The sequence below is a fragment of the Parasteatoda tepidariorum genome, chromosome 10 (assembly GCF_982258835.1).
Source record: "Parasteatoda tepidariorum strain Cologne lab strain chromosome 10, Ptep-v5.0, whole genome shotgun sequence".
NCBI classification, from domain to species: Eukaryota; Metazoa; Arthropoda; class Arachnida; order Araneae; family Theridiidae; genus Parasteatoda; species Parasteatoda tepidariorum.
Genome location: NC_141764.1, coordinates 57,992,721 through 58,014,796, shown reverse-complemented (window position 1 = coordinate 58,014,796; position 22,076 = coordinate 57,992,721). Strand labels below are relative to the sequence as shown.

The 22,076-nt window shown below is 25.9% G+C and overlaps 1 protein-coding gene across 1 annotated transcript; it reads right to left on the bottom strand.

Annotated features, from left to right (window-relative positions):
• Positions 1-2,381: 2,381 nt before the first annotated feature.
• LOC107456541 (dolichyldiphosphatase 1) lies at positions 2,382-18,478 on the bottom strand. Its single transcript, XM_016074423.2, has 8 exons — positions 18,131-18,478; positions 16,403-16,503; positions 14,138-14,222; positions 12,996-13,092; positions 6,207-6,305; positions 5,236-5,364; positions 4,293-4,382; positions 2,382-2,787 (listed from the first exon to the last, which is right to left on the bottom strand). The coding sequence occupies exons 1-8, from the start codon at positions 18,198-18,200 to the stop codon at positions 2,748-2,750; spliced, it is 711 nt and encodes a 236-aa protein (XP_015929909.1). The 5' UTR covers positions 18,201-18,478; the 3' UTR covers positions 2,382-2,747.
• Between the last annotated feature and the right edge of the window lie 3,598 nt (positions 18,479-22,076).

The following is a 22,076-nucleotide window of genomic DNA, read 5'->3' as shown; positions in this document are numbered from 1 at the left end:
TTAGAACACCTTATATAACCAACTAGAAGTTTTAATGTGCTGACTCTAAACCATTTGTCTTATTCTGGAATCTCATTAGTTTTTTGTTTTTCTTTTAAGTGCAGTAGGAAGAAAAATTTGTTTACATGATATTGAAAATTGATCAATGGCAAAACTCCCAGCCCAAGAGAAATAAAAATTAGTTATTTATTGTTATAAATTTAAAGACTTTCATAAAATAAAATTTATGCATAATTAATGGGTTAAAGAGTCTTTGTGCTGAAATAAAAACTTTCTAAATTTCATTACTGTTCATTATTTGCTTAACAATGACAACAGTTGTGTTATGTTTCAGTATAGGTCACTTCTTCAATAGGTGCTTCACCTATTGTAAAAGTAGAGTAATTCTCTAATAAGATATTTTGCTTGATTCTATCACATTTAATCATATATTATGTTACAAAAATCTCACAAATAGATAACGCTAAATATATATTTATATTCATTTTTCCTGCACATAAAATCTGTAAAAAGCTTATTGTCTAGGAATTTATTTACAAGGAATTAAAAAACCTTTTTACAATAAATGGTAAAAAATATATCGCTGTAAGACATAAAATTGAAATATTTTTTACAGCAATACCTTGTAAAGGTGTAAAATTTGAAAGTTGATTTTCAGTCAAATTGTAACAGCTGACAGATATCAAACGACAAAAATAAGTTTAAATTTTATTTTAATATTTGTGGGTGTCATTTTATATTGAAATAATTTTAAAATGTGATCATCCAAATATAGATGATCTATACATCAAAAAAAGGTAAAATTGGAGAATTCCATTTTATTATTATTAATAATAAATGTTTACTCGTTTTATAACCTATGTATCATAGTAATCAGTTTAATAAAAAACTTTTTTTTAATTAATGACTAAGAATAGGTTCAATTTAATTTTTTCAATACTAATTCAAAATAACATTTTATGAAAAAAAGTTGCGCAGTTCCAGATTTAGTTTCTAAAAAATGGATTGCTATAGATTTGGTATCGAAAAAATTAGTTGCTCACCCCTCATACCAATTTTTTAAATTTTTATCCTTTTTTTAGAACATTTAGACAGTTTTGCTTTCCACAGTTGTTAGGTTTTCACATTCACCACATTAAATTTTTGTTGCAACTAAAAATAACAATAATCATACATAATTCAATAAACCTACTTTAATATGTGTTTATGCGAATATAGATAATGTATAGAAAATTAAAAAGTAAGTCATAAAATTAAAAAGTAAGTCATAAAATTAAAAAGTAAGTCATAAAATATTTATTTTTATAGAAAAAGTTATAATTGTAGTAATTCATTTTGATTACTAATACTTAATTTTTACTCTTTTTAAAATGTATGTGTCATAGTAATCAATTTAAAAATAATACTTTTTTAATTAATAACTAAGGTATAGAACGGTAATGGTAAGCAACTAAGGTAAGAATAGGTTAAATTTTATTTCTTCAATATTAATTCAAAATGATATTTTATGAAAACAAGGTGCACAGCTTTTCTTTGAAGTGAATATATGTATCTAGATTTAATTTCTAAAAAATAGATTGCTATAGATTTTGTTATAGAATTTTTTTTTTTTTTTTTTGTATTCTTTTTTAGAACATTTAGATAGTAATTCTCTGGAAAGTTGCATTCTTCCCTTTTACAGTGTAGTTGATTGAATCCTTAATAACAGTGTTGCTTAACACAGTCGTCCAGTCTTCAAGTTCTCCACATGAAATTTTTTGTCGAGACTAAAAATAACAATAATCATACGTAATTCAATAGACCTATTTTAAAATGTGCTTATGCAAGTATATAAAATGTGTCAAAAATTAAAAAGTCATAAAATATTTCTTTTGATAAAAGTAGAATAATTGTAGTAATTCATTTTTATTATAAATAATAAATTTTTACTCTTTTTATAACGTATATATCATAGTAATACTTTTCAACTAATAACTGAGGTACAGAATGGTAATGGTAAGTAACTAAGGTAAGAATAGGTTCAATTTTATATCTTCAATATTTATTTAAAATAGCATTTCATGAAGAAAAAAAAGGTTCATAGTTTGTCTCTGATGTGAATAATTCTAGATTTAGTTTCTAAAAATGAATTGCGATAAATTTGGTTTCTAAAAAAAAATTAGTTGTTCTCCCCTCTCCCTACACTGATTTAAAGAATTTTTTAATTTTCTGTTGTTTTTTTAGAACATTTAAGACAGTAATTTGCTAGAATGATGCATTCTTCCTTTTGCAGTGTAGTTGATTGCATCCTGAATAACAGCATTGCTTTCCACAGTTGTTAGGTTTTCATATTCACAAAAATAAATTTTTCTGCTGATACTAAAAATGCAAGACAATAATGCTTAATAAGAAAAAAAACTTTATAGTTTTGACAATCATTACATATTTAATAATTGAATAAAACCAATTGAATCAATATATTAACATGATAGAAATATTTTTGCCATTGTTTAAAAATATGGACATATCAACACTACCAGAGTGTGTTAAGTTATAATAAAATAAACAATTATTTATGATTTTTTTTACATCCATATTGCTGTGTATAAAGAACAGATCTCAGAAACATTTTTATTTGCAGCAAAAACACACAAATATTATACAAATTTTACACAAATGATATATACTATTTAGAGTATAAAAAAAAGCAAAATTTAGTAGTAATTTGTACATTTATTGTGATAAAACATAAATTGAGCATTATCCAGTCATTGCGACTTCATGGATACTAATTTTCGCTGTCTTGTTCTGAAAAAGAAATAAATTTTTGAATGGAATTAAAAGTTTATGCAGACCACAAAACATACTTCATAACTGTTAAGCTAACAAGGGAAGTACTTATCTCAAAAATTACAATAAAAACAAAGTTAAGCTTCACTTGAAGAGCATGTTTGAAATCCTAGGATGGGGTACAAATTAACCGCCAAATCTGTCCCTAGTGTAAAATATGCCCCATTAAAGTTTCAGTTAATTTACTCATTAACAAAAACTTCTGAACTTGCGTGTAATTGAGAAGTATTGTATTATTTATCAGAGCGGCCACTCTGCAGACAAAGCGAATTCTCCAAAATATTCAAATTAAAAGTTGTGAAGATCTGCAGACTGTCACAGTTTAAATTAAGAGTATTTTCGATAATAACTTAAATCATATATACAGTAAGACAGAATGCATAGGTGTAAAAATTTTCCTTAAAATTAAAATTCTTAACTTTTAATTGAAAATAGTTCATTATTTTATACCTAAACTTTTAATAATATTAAACAAAACAAAGAGATTTAATGGTGAAAATATTTTTATTTAATAATTTTGTTAATAAATTTTATTAATAATGAAATCTTGAAATAGTAATAACTATAGAAATGAATTAATTTCTGAAAATGTTTACAATCTTTCTATTTTCAGAAATTTAATTGAAGAAACAAATGTTTGTTTAATAGAAAAAGGAAAAAGAAACATTATTAAATAGAATTAATTTAGTAAAATCATGCAGATGACAAGAAAAATTATAGTGCAATTGGAAAAAAAAATTTATAAGACATGATTTATACAGTTTCAGTGTTTAATCAAACAAAACAAATTTATAGAAATTCTCTCACAATATAGTTTAGAGTAATAATTGTAATATTAATACTAAGAAATTCCAGGGCTGTTTGTAAATTTTCCTGAAAGTTTCAAGAGTTTTAAGCCATATTTTTGATTTTCTGGAAATTCTGAGTTTTTTCTATTTCTAGAGAGAGAGAGGCCACTATGTTTATGTTCAGAAAAAGACATAAAATTCAGAATAAATTATTTATTATAATAATTTTCATCTAAATGAAAAAAATCTTGTAAAATTACCTTGTACTGAAGTTGCAAGTAAATTTCAAATTTAAAAAAAAAATTAATAGCTTTAAATTATCAAAGCTAGTAAAGATAAGTTAATAGCAAAAAGTTAGCTCAAAAACAATTTACTGTTGTACAATGAAAAGTGAAAAACATTACAGTAAATAAGTTTTCAAAAATAAACCTCTTATAACAGGTACAATAAAAGAGCTTTATAAGAGTCATTTTACTTGTAATAGTTTTAAATAAACTTGTAACAACAAATTCCTGCAATACAAACAAGCATAAAATTTAAATAATTCAAGAGTATTGGAACTTTAATAAAATATTACTTAAATGTAAAATTCTAGTTTTATAAAAAATGCATCAGGAAGATGGAAAAATTTAGCCAATGAAACAATTAAAAAAAAGATTAAGTCATAGTGATTACCTTGATTCTGTTCGATGGGACGTATATTCAAACCACATAACATTTGGAATGAGTGTTGTATCTCTTAACATCAGAAATTCACTTATGGGCCTAAAATAAGAATAAAGAAATATTAATCTAAGTAATGTTAATAATATTAACAACTATTGAGAATGCATATCAATAATATTTCTTAAGAAAGTTTTAAATAAGAAAGTTCTGGCTCTAATAACTATGATGCAGCTTTTCTTCAAAATTATAATTTTTTAAACATGTAGTGTTTTTTCTTCTTTTTTTTAAAAAATGTAAAAAATAAATTCGCTTTTTCATTATTTCAGCCATTGCTAGTGCAATCATGAAAAGTACTTTGTTTCATTTATCAAAAATACTATTTTAAATAAATTATATACCAATCTCAATCACATAAATGTATATGTGTGTAACTTACATAAAGGTAACTTTCACAAAGCAGCAATGTTTAAAACTGTTAATTAAGACTGAAATCTGTTCTTAATTTTACATCAGTCCAGACCATTCATATCAGAATAGCTTTACTGCAAATTAAATTGCATAATTACAGAATTGATAAAAAGATTGATTAATAGAAAGTTAAAAGTCAATAATTGTCTCAATTTCTTTTACATAATTGTTTTTCTGATAGTATCAAAAGTTTTATTTTAAAACTATTTTAAAACAGCAAAAAAAAGCATTAACACAGTTAAGCAAATAATAATGAGTTACGTTTCATTTCTACAGCAACAGGAGAACGTTCTTTGAAGGGGAGAGATAGAATAAATAAAATAAATAATCTTTAGAAAATTCCTTACATAATTTTTTTTTAAATGTATGACATAGTAAATGGAAAAATATGGGAAAAAACTACAGTTTAGGAAACAATTATAATTTTTTATTTTGTTTGTTAGTCGGTAGAGCTTAATAAATTGGATCAGTAAAATGTACATACCATGCTGCAATTATTGGAAAAAGTGGAGTTAATGTAAACTGTGTAAAGGCAAACCACAAACATGCAAAAATGATGCCTAAAAGAGCTCCCCACAACACTTGATTCCATGTATGATATTGCAAATAGATTCTGAAATATGAAAATGTAACTGTAAACATATACAAGCATGTATGAGCACAAAATAAAAAATGGAATATCTAACTTATGTTTATCTATTGATTGAATCACAGCAAATTAAAATGTAATCTTAATGATTGTAAAGGCTTGTGTAAGCTAACTAATTTGTACAAAAGTTATTTTAAGTAACAAAATCAGCACACAAATGTTACTTTCTCTGCGCATACCTTTGATGGATTTGGATTTTAGTCCCTCAAAATATGGGGGTAGTCAGAATTTGCAAACTTTGATATCAATAGTTTAAGCAAGACATTCATAAGTTTGTGCCGTTTAAAGGTAAATTTACTTTTTTCATAATTTTTTAAATTTGTATTAAAAAAACATACTCTTACATTTTTATTTCTCAAAAACTCTTTGTTATAATATCACTTCTATAGTAGAAAGGTTACCAAATTTCTGATTTACTCATTTAAAAACTTTTACATCGAATCATTATTGGACAAAGGAATTTTATAATCATGTGCAAAAATTATTTTATCAGAAATAATTCAAGATATATAGAGAAATGCATAATATGAAATAAATATTGAGTAGCTGAAACGTTCAGCTATTCTCCTGCTTTAACTATTGAGACTATATATTTTTCCAGTTGCAAAACATTGTGTGAGTATCATTTTATAATATAATTTAATAAATATTAAATACGTAATTATATATAAATAAATACATAACAAATCATTTAGAAAATAAATAATTTAGAGAATGATTTTATAACACTATTATAGAAATTGATTATTTTGTTCTGCCCAAATGTAAAATAGAGATAAAAATTAAACAAAATTATAGTTTCTTACCTACTATATGTAACAATAGCTGCTACACACATGAAAAGTAAAGTAAGGAAATATTTCCATGCATTTTCTAATGGATACGTATTATTTCCATGATGCAGTCTAAAAAAACATTAAGTTATTTTAGGTATTTAGTTAAACTGATAGGATAAAATAATTTCAATAAATTGTTTAAACATGTATGAAAGGTGCCAAATAAAAACAAGTTTATACCATAGGATATTTTAATGCTTAAAAAAAAAGAGTATACTTAATGAAAATATTTTTTTTTTCACTTTTTAAATAAATATATAATTTAAGACAAATAGTGAAATGATTACACTGGAGAAAGAAAAAAAAATCGGTTGCATGAATTTTTTAACAGATCTTACAAGGGAAACTAGGGAAGTGTGACTCGCCAATTTTGAAATAAACTAGTGAGCTGTATGCCTTATGAGGAATAATTTTAGGGGGCAACATTCGTTTTGGCCCATAGAAGGTCCTGTGAGAGATAATAAATAATTCAATATATTTAAAAATCGGTATTTTATTACTTCAATGCAGACTATTAGTTATTGAAATTGTCTCATACTCCAATTAATTATTAATTATTAATTAATTAATTATTAATTAATTATTAATAAATTATTAATTAATTATTAATTTATTATTAATTAATTATTAACTATTAATTAATTTTTAATTAATTATTAACTATTAATTAATTATTAATTAATTGATTTGCAATTATTACATACTCCAATTGATTAGGAAATTTTTTTGAAGAAAAAAAATTTGATGTCAATTTTTTTTAAAATTAACCGAACAGGTTTTTCTGAAAAACTGCAAATATATAAAACTTTCGAAATCAATTTTGACAATAAATATGCATTATATAGTACGTGAAAGTACCACAAAATTAATTGGAGTATTACAATAACTAATAGTCTGCATTGAAGTAATAAAATACCGATTTTTCTATATATTGAATTATTTTTTATCTCTCACAGGACCTTCTATGGGTCGAAACGAATGTTGCCCCCTAAAATTATTCCTCATAAGGCATACATCCCACTAGCTTATTTCAAAATTGGCGAGTCACATTTCCCTAGTTTCCCTTGTTAGATGCTTTTAAAATGCTGATTTCAAATCTGGTGTCAGTTTTGCTCCACAAACTACAGTTTTTATGCAATTTACTAAAAAATCTGAACCAGGATTTTCTAAAATTCATAAATTCATTTGAGTGACTAGCAAGTGTTCCCACTTCTCTGGTATGTAGGCGTAGTGTTAGAAAGAAGGCAAAATATGCAGCTATGGTGCTACAAGTTAAGATCCCATGTTTTTTGTCATTTGTATTATTTACAAATAAGCAGATGAGAGCCGTGTTGGCTCAAGGGAAAGAGCACTCGCCTCCGAATAAGGTGACCCAGGTTTGAATCCCTGGTCAATTCGAATTCCAAACCCGGCTCGCACCGACCACAATGATGACGTAAAATATCCTCAGTCATAGACGAATCATGGGTTAAGAGTCCCCTTGCCACCAAGCTAACCATGGGAGGTTTTCCTCTCCATGAAATGCAAACTTGGGTTAGTTCCATCAAAAAGTCCTCCACAAATGCAAATTTCTCTCAATACTTGATGCAGGAGTTCCCTTCAAAATCACAAGGCTATGGAGTTGAACATTGGTAGTCGTAAATTAAAAATTGGGTTGGCTTACGAACGACGGTTATAAAATAAGCAGATTATCTTTGTTTATATATATAAATATACTAGCTGAATACCCATTCCTGTATGGAGTGAAACATTAAGTAACAATGAATAAATCCTGAAAAACACCACAAAACTGTGCATAAAACGGGAAGACAAATACTGACCCAAATAATAAATCTAAAATAATTCCAATGTTTTTGTTGTTTTTTTTTTACTATTTGTTGCCCTTCTTGGTAATTTTATGCTGTCAGATTAAGCAAAAAACTTATTTAGTAGTTCATCAAATCTAAATAAGGATTAACTGTATTCAGTATCATCTGGCATAATGCTGTTGCTCGAGGCAACTCAAGATATTTAAATCTTTTCACAATCAAACTACTTTCTCCTGCACTTATATCTTTGAGGGGTAGTAAAAAACCTGTCATAAAAATGTACAGATTTGGTGCAGCAGTAAACGACATCAAATTTACTCATAAAATACTTTTTACCTACATAAGAGTATATTTGGTACCGATTAATACTGTACCAATAACCATGATACCAGTAGTGCAAATTACCAAAATCAGACGTGCCAACCTAGCAAAATTAACATTCAGGAGTTTCCCTAACAAGAATTCAGGAGATTTCAGGAGGGGTAAAAAAAGGTGCACGGTATGCAACATTTGACACTTCTAAGGAATTTTAAGTAAAAAATTTTTTAAATATAAGAATGCAAGAAATTTTACACACTAATAGAGCACAAATTGTGGAAAAATATTAAATGGAAATAAAACAATTAAACACAGATTTAGCAACACAAAACTATAGTAGGTAGATACTCTTAATTTAAAAAATAAATACCATTTCCTTAATAAAACATTATTCAAAAACCCTTGACACTGTAATAAAAATGCACAAAAACTTTTAAAAGATTAACAAATTGAAGAACTATATTTAAAAACCAATTCAATACTAATGTATAATAATACTAATGTCTGTACAATAGAGAACCAATTATCCGGGATGCTTGGGACCATTGCTATCCCGGATGTCTTAATCTCCCGGTTTTCTGGATCGACCAAAAAGTGTCGTTAATCGATGTTTTATCGAACCCAAATTACAAGGAGAAAGTGTAAACACATTTTAAAGTAAGAGAAAAAAGAAAAGCACTCCTAAATCTAAAAAGGAAAAAAATTGTAGAAAAATAACATTTAAAAGAATAAAAAAATTTGCAAGTTTAGACAAGAAAAACAAGTTTAAAAAATAATTACAATTCCTAAATTAACTAATAAACAAAACCAAGGATTAAATAACGCAATATATTTCATACCTAATTATAGGGGGGGACGATAAAATAAAAGGAAAACTTATTAATCTAAATAAAAACAACACTTAAAATTATCGAACCGAAACGATAGTTCAAAAAAAGGCACTAGCATAAATATTAAAACCTGGAACATGGCAAGATCAACTGAATCCAATTCCGCTTTTTTTTTTCATATCGTTTTAGTTCAAAATGGCAGGAGAACCGAGCAAAATTTCCCCCCGGATTATCTCGATACCGGATAAATGGTTCTCCACTGTATGCATAAAAAAGAGATGCAGATTTAGCTCCTTGCAATTAAGTCCTGCTAAAGTCATTGGTACATGATTTGTTGGAATTGGTTGCATACTTCCGTTTCGACTTAGACATTCTTGAAAAAAAAATTATTTTTAATGTATGAAGACTAAACGAATAATGCTGCCAACACCGGAAAAATACGCAATAAAAGCTATAAAATCAGCAAGATACAATATCAATTCCAACTATCGAGAGTACGAGTTTCTCCACTCCTGTACGGACGTCACTCTATATCGTCATGTGACGTCATCGCATTCAACTTCACACAAAAGGAGAGGAAGATGAGATTCCTACAAATCCCAGTGTAAGGGGGCGGGTGAAATAGGAGTGTTAAAGAGGGGGGGACATAAAGCACATGCAGCTACGCTTCAGGCAGATGGTAGTTCGATAAGAGGGGATGGAATTCACGCTGAAAGAAAAACATAACTTACGCACTCGCGGAAAAATTATGTAATTTTGAGTTTGGCCGTCGATTGCAGTAAAATTCGGGAGTTTTTGGAATAAATTCTGGAGGTCGGGAGAATAACTCAAAATTTGGGAGACTCCCACAAAATGCGGGAGAGTTGGCACGTCTGCCAAAATTAAGTATCATTTGAGTCAATAGTAAGGGGCCTTTTTCAGTTACCCATAATGAATAAGTACATTTTTCCATTAATTTTTCTTTTTAGTTCATATCTTATTTTTATTTTAATTAATACCTATTACAAAAAATTTATTAAGTCAATAATCAATCGTCAATAATATTTTGCAGATTTTTGCAGGCAGAGAATATTTGCAGAAGTGCTCTCTTAGACGAATTAGTAACATTTCTCCAATAATCGTGCTTTATAGTACATAATTTATAATTTTTCTTCAATTAGTAACTATTACCAAAATTAATTATAATTGGCAACAAAAATAATATTGGTATTTTTATGTTCATTCTCAATGAATTTTACTTATCAGCACAAAACTTTTTTTTAATTTCAATTGCCATTGATTTTAAATTATTTAATTTTATAGTAACATGGCTAGAAACAAAATAATCACGTGGTTAAGCAATACTGCACGATCATGTTATTGGTCAGAAAGCCTGGCAAAATGAATATAAAATAATTAAGTATTACCGAAAGTGCAATAAACAACTTTTTGGAGAAGAGCTTTAAGCCAACATATATAAGTATTGTTATCTTTAAAATATTTTACAAAACTGAACCGTCTATACTTTATTTTAAAACAATGTCTTTTGTTTAGCCAATGAGAAAATTCTTTTCTCTAAGTGTCTCTAAATTTTACATATAATAAAAAAATCAAAAATCAGACATAGTCATTTGTTTACAATTGCACTCATTTAGCTTCAAGTTGAATGACGTATTTTTAGAGCCTATGGTTTACCTGCAATCCGGTATACAGACACACACCCAAATTCTTTATTTTATCATATGTATAGATAAACCCATACATTCTTTGTAAACTTATACATTCAGACAAAACCCATTCATACAAATCAGCCATTTAAAAACATTCAGCAGTTTTCAAGACAAAACTAATTTCATATTTGAAAAAACCACACACTCTATTTAGGTAAGATCAAGAGCTTAAATAAATGCAAGAAAATTTTTTTTTACATTAAAAATACAGTTTAAATATTTTTTTATCTATTTATTCTAGCTTTTATGAAATAAAAAATTTCAAATTATTTATTACAAATTACAGTCTTTAGGACTCAAACTATCCATATTTACAGAGTTTTTATAAAGTAAATATATAATAAATATAAGAAAAAAATTATGAATATTTCATATGAAGAAGAATGAGAACATAATTAAAAATTAAGTAAAAACATATAAGGTTTAATGTAAATATCAAATAATAACAAAATTTTAATTATTTTGCCAAATAGTCTCATGATATTTGAAAGAAGCTTTGTCATAAAATATTTAGGCATGTTTACATTTACAATGGACAACTAGAGCATTGCTTAGAATTTTGAGTCTTCGATTCTAACTCATTTGATAGTAATCATGTCTTAAATCTGAAACTCTAATTTTTTTTCCTCGCAAACTTAATTTAAATTTACATTCCATTTATTTACAAGCTCAAATAAATTTCAATTGCAGTCTGACTATTTATTTTACAAAACTCAATGAAATATTGACTAAGAATAGAATAAATTATATTTTCATAAAAATCCTTAACAAACATATTAAAATAATTAATAATACATGAAAATAGTAAGAAAAATAATTTGAAGCTAATTCAGTTTAGAGATAATAGCCTTCTATATACACAAATATCAAATCAATATAGTGCACTTATTGATACGACGATACAACATTTATTTTTATATCGACATTTTTCATAAGTATAAAATTTTAAAAAACTAAAGAAAGAATAAAATAAAGAAGAAAAAATTTACATACAGTACATAGGGCAACTCCATGATGATTGACATTACATTTTGATAAAGTTTTGATATTTTTAAACTTTTTTTTCACTGATAAATCTTTAATAACTTTTTGTAAATTATATGGGATAACTTTCACTAACTTAGGATCTTTATGCATATAGGATAAAGGAATGGATATTATAAATGTTTTAATTAGAAAAAATTATAAACTGTAACTGACACTACATTGAAAGAACATAGAACAAAACATATTTTTATTTTAAAATTCTCTTTCTTCTATAAGAAAGAATGGCAATATATTTTCAAATTTAATTGAAAAAATACTTTGAATTAAAAGTAAACATTGAAAGTACACATGAAATGAAATATAGAAAGTTGCTAATAGAAAAAAACACTTGTGACTGATGTTGCAATATTATGTCACAGATATTATGAATACAAACTATATTAACATTTTTATAAACTTTTGTTATTGTTATAGCAAAATAATAAATTGTTATGTTGTTCTTTGTATCATGGAATTGACTATTATAATAATTCAGAGAACATGATATTTGTAGCAGGAGTTTCAAAAATAAATAAAATAAAAAAACTCAAGAACAGTTTAATAAAATGTATTCAATAAAAGTTGTTGATCAATCAATTATGATGAGCATTTTTAAAATATAATATGCTGAAGATTTTGATGTTGTATGATTTTAATGTGGAGCATATCATCAAAATCATACATAATAAAATAATCATTTTGATTTCATAAAAAATTGCCTTTAACACTCAAGCATAACCAGGGGTCTGTCCAGGCCGAATTTACTACCGTTTAGCGGTACCTTCACAAATTCAACTTTTAGGAAAAACGGTAGTTTCACAAATTCAATTTTAGGAAAAACGGCAGTTTCACAAAATACTTTTTCTTAAAATTTTATTTTTGCATCCCTTAAGAAGCGATAAATCCATATTTTTGTGTTGATTTTTAAATATAATTTTTAATTTTTCACAAATTATGTCTAAATTTTCACAAAATAGGTACCTCTCAGAAAAACCTAGACAGACCCCTGATAACTCTCAAAGATACTAAATAAATTTTTATTAAACTAAATTTTCTATGAAACCTTACCTAATTAGCAGAAAAAATGCCATGTAAGTAGCAAAAAACCACATAAATTGTGCATGATTTGAGGGCATGCCATATTCAGAAAAAAGAACCTCTCGACCTAAAATATAGACAAGTAAATTAGTATTTCAGAACCAAGAATCTGAAATTTGTCATGATTAATAATAGAATACAATATACAATTTTGCTATTGTTCACAAAAGTAATTTTAAACTAATTTTTTTTTTAAATAATCAATGTTTTGAAAAGAAATAATTGAAAGTTAGTTAAAAGCTATTGAAAGTTAATTCCGTTGAATTAATTTAATGATTTCTGACATCCAGTTTAAACTAAACTTTAACTCCATCACATTTTCAATATTTTTTATAAAATAATGAGGAATGGAAATGATAAGAAAGAAGAAATACGCATTTATTAAAAGTTATAAGTAATTTTATAAAATTCATTTAGTTTAAAAAAACAATATGAAAACAAAATTATGCCACATACCACTAAAAAGTATACAAGACACAAAAAATACATGAAAGTGGTACCAAAGATATTTGTCAGTTGAATAAAAAGAGGAATTTTTTTTCCTCTCTCAAGAGCACAAAAAAAAAATAAAAAAAAAAAATTATTAAGTGGACAAATGATAAAGTATATTTTGCACTATTTCAAATGCATATATTGGAACAGAATGCATTCATTAGTTAACAAAAAAATAAGTATATTGGACAGGGAAATTAGGAAAATGAGAAAATTTGGCAATTTTCGTTGTACACATACACAGGATTCCAAAGACATATATATGTTGTGAAAATAAAATATATTTAGTAATTAATAATAAAATATTCATGTTGAACAGAGAAATTAATAAATTCAGAAAATGTATCTATTTTAATTAAAATTTGGCTCAACTATTTTAAACAGGGGTTGTGCACAAAGTAATTAATAAATTAGACAATGAAAAAAGATGGAAATTTATACTTTGAAAAAAGTGAAAGGCACTGAGATTAAGTCTAGTACTCAAATGTAATAAAATTTCACACAAAACGAAAAAAAAAAAAACTAAAAACAGGTCACTTCAATTTGGAAAAACAATGAGATAATAAAAATTTAAAAGGAAGAAAACTTTATGTGAATTGAACATTATCACAGACACATACCATGACAAGGACGCACTTCTTTAATACAATGCTTCAAGATCCAATTAATAGCTTCGTTAAGGACTGTACCACCAAAAAAAGAAATCTGGGAGAAAAAATAGATTATATATATATATATATATAACACGATAACACATTGTATGTCAGTACGTCATTCATATGAATACCAAAAAAACTCAAAACCTTATTAATAAAAATCCCAAATAAAGAAACATGTTTATTTTGTTCAATTGTTTCATTATTATCTTTATTATTTAATTAAAAATCTTTGACAAAAATAAGTATATTTGTTATTAATCTCATTAAAATTTCTCTAAAATAGAAGATACTAATAATTTGTAGAATCACTAATAAGAAACACTTTCAATTTTAAAAAGGTAATGTTAAAGAAATCTTTGGGCAATACTTAGAAGTAAAAATTTCAAATACTAGCAAAATATTTTCATTATAACAATGACTTCTTTACAATTTTGAAAAAGAAAACTAATATTTCACCCGGAATAATTAAAATCTTTATACACATAATAAAAAAAAAATAATAAAATGCAAAAGCAATAAAAGATAAACAGTAGAAGATCTATCTAATGCAATTCAACAAACTGCAACTCTCATATATCATGTTACTATCTTTACAATCGTTAAAGCAAACCAAATTTGATAAATTATTAGGATTTTATTTCTAATGCTTTTATGCATTTCATAATTTCAATTTTTTCCATATTTAAAATTTACTTTAGCGCATATTTTTATATTTTAAAATCTTTGCATTTAAAAATTATTTTAAAGCTATTGCTATTTTCCATATATATTGCCATGTTTAGTATGTTTGTTTAATGATACATGAAATGGTCTATTTAGCAAAAGCTCCAATACAGTAGGACCTTGAATGATCATTTCTCAGTAGACCATTTATAAAGAATGATACATGCAAGAAAATTACAAAAGTGCATTAACATTAAAAATCAAATAACTTGAAAAATAACAAATGTACGAAAAGTAATAACGTAATGGACTTAGAAACTAATAAACTTACAAGAAGCATAAAATTTCTAAAGAAAAAATTATGTATTTTAATGTGAAATTATTTATGATGCAAAAGAAAGATGAATAAACATTGTTTTATTTCAAATTTTTAGAAATTTTGATTTGAACACACTCTTCTCAGCGTAAAAAATAAATTTTCAACATTTGTAACAGATTGCTGCTGTTTATTTTCTGTAAGTTCCTCATTGTATCTAAATAGTAAGAATGCTCCTTATTGTAAGACTATTCCTCATTGTTTTACAGGATTTGAGATTTTTTGTAAATGTTGGCAATGGTTATGTTTGTCTTCAGATTCCGCAACAATTTCCTGAACCAACACAAGTAAGAAATGTACTATTTATATGAGTTTTCCTCTAACTTTAATAAATCCTCATTTCATTTTTTTTTTTCAATATTAGCAGCAATCAGAGTTGTCATTTTTCTTCTCAAAATTAATAATTTCAATATTTTTTAAAAGGCAGAATTTCTGAACAATAAATGCAGGAATCATTTAGTTTATAAAACAATTCTAAACAGATATAATTAACATTCTAAGAATAGCATTTGAGATGGATTAATCAAACAAGACTATAACTACAAGAAAACAAAAGATGTGAAAATTATGGATTAAGGTTTGACTGTTTAGTGCAAGGTCTCATGTTTTAAGGTTAGTATCATAAAGATCTACTGAAGTAACTTACTTAGAAAACTAATTTTTCACATACAAGTAAACATTTAGTATTTAATAGAACTAACATAGAAAAAAGTAACAAATCAATGAAATCAAAGGTCAATAAAAAGACCTTTTCAAGAAAACTTAATTTTAAAAATATGACATACCATCAGATCATTTCCAAGGCTAATTTATAAGATGTTTTGCATCTAACTTAAATATACTATAAGAATGAATGAATGGTTTGAAAAAAAAAATATATAAAAATGAAGGCATTCAACACCAAATTTTCACCATCAGCACCAACACCATATTCTCCCTTAATAGGTGACATCACATTTGCATACAAAAACAATCCTAACACCAAATCTTCCATAAAATATTATAAATTTTACAAGGTTTGTTATTGTAAAATATTATAGTTTAATCACTCAATCAAAAAATTGAATATTTTTTTAATTTGAATTTTGGATTATTCCCTTTAAAATCAAATTAAATAGTAGCTATTACAAATTAAAGATACTTTGATATCAGATTATATATATATATATATTATAAATAAAGCTTACAGTGTGTAGATCTCTTCGAAAAATGATTAATGTAGCAAAGGCAACAACTAATGCTAGTGGACAAAGACTAGTCAAAGCTAAAAGTTTCCCAAACCAGTCACCTGTAAAAATCAAACAAGACATTTGCATATCAAAATAATTCTTTTTAAAAATAACTCTTAAATAAAAACAAGTAACTATTTTAATCAAATAACCTGTCTAATTACCAACTCAAAATTCAAACTATTTACAGGTACATTATTTTAACAAAATTTTATGTCTAGTCTAGCAATTAAAAGAGTTTGAAATAGTTTAATAAGGCACATTTTTGATCAATTCTTAATCCAATATAAGCTTAATAATTCTAAGACTCAAGTAAAATCTAAACTAAAAGCAAGAAGTGCTTTATGAGTAGCATTTTTATTTTTTATAAATTGTGACTTCAGTCTTACAAAAAAAGTTTTCTTTATTCAGTGAGAAAGTTATAATTTAAAAAATATTCTTAAATTTTGCCAACAATTTCTTTTCTTCCTCATACTAGAACATGAAATTGCTAAAAATAACTTACTTATCACTGAATTATAATAAAACTTTCAAATATAAGTTCTCAGAACAAAATAGAAAGTGTCAGTATTCATATCCATGTGACATAATGGTCCTTGAAAACTACACTAATTATGGGTGGTGTTTTCAATAGAAATGTAAACAATAACAATGTCGAGCTCGGCACCTACTCTAGTTCCGGTTAAAAAGTTTGAAGCTGCTTACTACATGTTATTCAGATAGGCGATGATTTGAAACGGATAATTTTGTTTTCAATAAAAGAAATAAATTAGATAATTTCTGAGCTCAAATCTGACATATTTCATAAGATATTAATGTTAATATGTAATTCTGGTGAATTTGAAGTGAAAATTTGTTTGTTTTTTAGAGATATATTGTTAAAAAAGGTGACATGGTTGCTAGATTTTGAATAACTCGCTTTTTTGGCAGTCTTAATATGGCCTCTTTCCATAAGTTTATTACTGTTTGTTCTTTGTCGCAAGCTGTGCACCATCTTACGTTAGTGTTAACACTTTTAGCATTGTAAACACCAGTATTGTTAGCATTGTAAACACAAGTAATATGTAATCAAATACATTGATTGCAAGAATCTCAAAACACAATGATGCCAAATGGCTTTAAAATACAACGGAAACAGTAACCCGGAAATTTAGGCATACCGAACTTACAGCGTTCCCTAGTGTAGAAAACACCATCCATAAAATAAAACATGGGTGAAATTTTTTATTAATTACACAAAACTTTAGTTGTCCAATTTGCAACTGAAAAAAGGTAAATAATAAAGAAAGATTTAACATAATATCTAATAAGAATAAATACTTAAAATAATTAGGAGTAATAAGGATAAACAAGGTAGTTTAAACCTAGGGGCACATTGAACCAGGCTTAATTATTTTAACACTTTTAGATATTTTTGTTTATTTCTTCCATTAACATATAGCATCACTAGTACTACAAATCCTATGAAAGAATCAAATGGCTCAATTAAAGTGTACCATTTTTATTTCAACAAGTTGTATTAACACCATTCAAAAACCGCTCAGTCAAATTAGTTAAAGCATAAATAAAATTTCAAATTATAATCTGAGAGAACGTTCCCGTAAAAAATCTCTAGTAATTGACTGCAATTTTTTTTTTTTTTCGTTCAGCAAGAAGAATTATCTGAAAACACAACGAAAAACAAACCGGTTTGATATTCCACATGGCTTATAGCAAGAGAAGTCCATTCATTTACGAATTTCCCCGAGCTTCCCATCTTTAATGAAATACGTAAAAAGTGAAAAGCATATCTCTTGTTTCACAAGAATATGTTTAATACGTGGAATTTCAAAGTCCAGAAATGGTATATCACGAACTAATACAACTCAACTAAATTTTTTTAGTCTTAACCATTCTTTTTTTATTGCAATAATGATAACAAATTTAAAAACCTAGCGAATTAGTTTTAGTTTTGTAATATTTAAAGTTTAGTATTATTGTTGTTATTTTAATGTTATCGCTTCCAGCTACTTGTTTCTGTAGACTTTGAGTATCGAATTTTAAACAAATAATTATGTTGGGTCTCTATCTTTTAAGGAATTGGTAACTAATTTTAAACCATAGTTTCTACTACAGAATGGCAACAAGGAGATGATAACGTCCGATCAGTGGGCTTTTCGCACTGTGATTGGCTGTTGAGTATCACTCATGGTTGCAAGAATTTGAGAAGTTATCGCGTTTATTGTGAATTAAAATAAAAATTTCAATAATTTTGTGCACGCCTGTCTGTGTTCTCGCGTAATCTCGTACTTGGTGTGATGAAACAATTGGTTCATTGATGGATTGTGTTTACATTTATTTCGTAAACAGCCACTGGAAAAGAGGAGATTTGTGCTTAAAAAAGAAATTAGGCGAAAATGTTTTCGAATTTTTCGATATTTATAAATGTAACAATAAAAATGAATGTTTTCTTTGCTATGTTTATTATTTGTTTTTAAATAAAATTATGTCATTTTGATATTAAGAGTATGTTAACGGGTGCTCTTAAATACTTTTAAATTAAGTATTCTCTTTTAAAAGCTTAGCTGCAATATTTATATAATTTTCTTACGTTCTGTTGTAAGGAAAAGAAAATTCGGATCTAAATTAAAAGAATAATTATGCCATGTAATGTCTAATCATCCTATGCATGTTTCCTAACATTTGTACTTAATTATTAGGCATTGTAATTGTAACATAAAAAATAATTCTGCAGTAAAGTTCAAATTGATGTTTAAGTGTTTATATATTATGTTTATTCGACATTAAAAGTGTTTCTACTTATAACATTTTATAAATGAATTTGTAACGAGCAGTTTTAATAAAATAAAATTATGGCTAGTTAATAAAACTATGGCAAGATTTAAAAATTATCGATAAAATTTTTATGTGGTTATCAATTATTATATATTTATTTGGAAGTAATGAAAAGTAATAATATATTTGTGAATCTAAGCACATCATGATAAACAATAATATTGAAATGATAAAAATTCTGTGGAAATAACAATAATATTGGAAATGAAAAAAATTCATGTTACATGAAATTTATTTTTGAAATAGTTGACTACTTACTTTTATGATGATAGATTAGATTTTTGATTACATATTTACTGCAATGTATTAAGAGTTATGTCAAATGTGCATCAAGTGGCTAGTATAAAAATGTTGCTTTTTTTAAACTTACCACTGCCTTATTAGAAAAACAATTTTGTAACAATCAAATAATAAATATATAAAAATCTATATTTGAAGCATATAAGAGTAAAATTTTTTATTTTTTGATTTAGAAACTATCAATCAAAAAGATCCTTTAAAATTTGAATTATATTTATATAATAAGTAGAAGGAAATATTAGCAAAGGAAAAATTTCATAATGAGTCATTCCACAACAGATCAATCACTTTTGAACTGACCCCCCTACTATTTTAATGAAATTTGGTGGAGCATGCACACATGATAATGTAAACAATTCGAACAGTTTTTAATTTGAAATTTGTCCAAGTTATAAACACGTGAAAAAATAAAATTTTCATTGAAAAAACCACTAACTTGCATGCATATAAATAACTGCAACTTTTTTTTTTTTACTTAAAAAAAGTTACTTTAAGAACTTTACTTTATAAGTTACTTTTTTTTTACTTTAGAAGAAAGTAAAAGGTGTTTAAAAAAAGATTTGAAACACCATTGCAATAGACCTTTCATTTGATACCTTATATGACTTTCTGAGGCTAGGTCAACTTTCAAAGCAACCTGATTAGGCCTTTGACCTGTGATATGTGATCTCAAAGAATTACGAAAGAAATATTTTTTATTAACTGCAACATTCTTCTTCACCTTTCAAATTTGTAGCATAGAAATTGAAATTTTAAAAAAAAAAACATTAATTATTGCAAACCAAAATTTTTATTAATTGAAAGTGGTATGCTGTACAACTTTTTTCCCCTTTAAGACATTTCATACAATATACGTAGAAAACTGAGTAAAAAGCCTAAAATTCTTAAACCAATATATAAATCAATGATCATTCATACCAAAAGTAATATTTGTCCCTTACTTTTGGCTCCTAAAATGTATCGAAAATAACATTTTTATTTTTAGCAAGTGTATTATATTTTTCTTATTAAAAAATGGTTTACCTTTTGATATGCAAAAAATATTTAAAATAATTACAAGATATGAATAACATTTATTTCATAGAAAATAATTTATAAAATTAAAATTATGATTATTAACTCTGTTACAATATGTTATGAACAGAATTAGTAATTTTTTAAACATATAAGCATTATCAAATTTTATGAAATAGTTAGGAATGATGTAGTGCTATATTTTTGTTAATTATTTTTATCTCATCAGACGGTATGAAAAAGTCTTAACCTGTTGTTGTTAGTACTTCAACCTTCTAAATGATCCATGATTTATTTACTTTCAATATCAAAGGCTTCCGTGGGTATGACAGTAAGGGTCCATGAGGCTGTAGAAAACATATCTTAACTTCTTCGTAGTTTATATTTACATCTAAAATACATCATATCCACCATTGACAGTACTGCAAAATAACAACATACCCTCTAATATTTCTAAGAGCAGTTCTAATGGATGTAACACCACTGACTGGATCTTACTTTCAGATGAATTTGAATACATTTTCGTTTTAATTGATGTGTGGCTTTCGTGTCTGTTTTAATTGATTTTTTTGTGTACCGGAGATTGTGTGGTTTTTCTAAAAAGTGTCTCTATTTCTCACAATCATAATATGATTTTATAATACACAAAATTTGTTTATTGATGACAATATTAAAAAGTGTAAATAATTTACTCTAATTTTTATTTCATTAAAGTTTTTTTTTAAATTTTTTTATAGGATTGTTTTGTGTTGGATGAATATCTAATTTAAATTGGTCTAAATGTTGCTAGCATATATATATATTTTTTTTTTCTGAAAAAGTTATGTATGAATGCTGAAACATGAAGGAAGAAATTTTTTTTACAGTACAACTGTCTCGTTTTATGTTAAAAGGGCATTTATTTTTTATGCTTTGTTTAGAAACATAAAGAGACCAAAGAACATCTTAAGGGATTGTGGATCTCATTTCAAATCAACTTAAGTAAATAGAATTAAATTGTTTGTTATTATTTGAATTAACAGTATTTGTTTATGCTTACATGGTTACTGCTACTTTATAGCCTAAAATAATAATTTTTTGTTTTGTAATCAAATGGAGAAGTGTATTATTTCTTCTTAGTCTAAATCAACTACAGTTTAAATGGTCATAAAAAGTATATTAAATTCTTAATTAATTTACCATTTGTATCAATGTTAATGTACTCAAAGTTTGGTATGAAATAAAACCTAATATAAAAAAGAAGCTGCTTTTTTACATAGTCTTAAAAAAAAGCTACAAGTAAAGTAAAGTTTCATTTTTTCATAACAGGATACACATATATAATTTTTTTTCTTCATTTTTTTATCATGGCTAAAATAAATTTTTATACATTTAATACAGAAAATGAGATATATTTAGTTAATTTTTTACGCATGAAAAAAATATATATATAATTTTTATTTTATTTGCATGTATAGAATTGGCATTTTATTTATAATCTGCA

What these genes read in the sequence shown, in the direction of transcription:
- LOC107456541 (XM_016074423.2), bottom strand. Translation starts at nt 18,200, where the DNA reads ATGGGAAGCTCGGGGAAATTCGTAAATGAATGGACTTCTCTTGCTATA. An exon ending in CCATGTGGAATATCAAACCG is followed by an intron (nt 16,504 to 18,130) that starts GTTTGTTTTTCG and finishes TGATTTTTACAG; the next exon opens with GTGACTGGTTTGGGAAACTT. An exon ending in AGAAGTGCGTCCTTGTCATG is followed by an intron (nt 13,093 to 14,137) that starts GTATGTGTCTGT and finishes TCTATATTTTAG; the next exon opens with GTCGAGAGGTTCTTTTTTCT.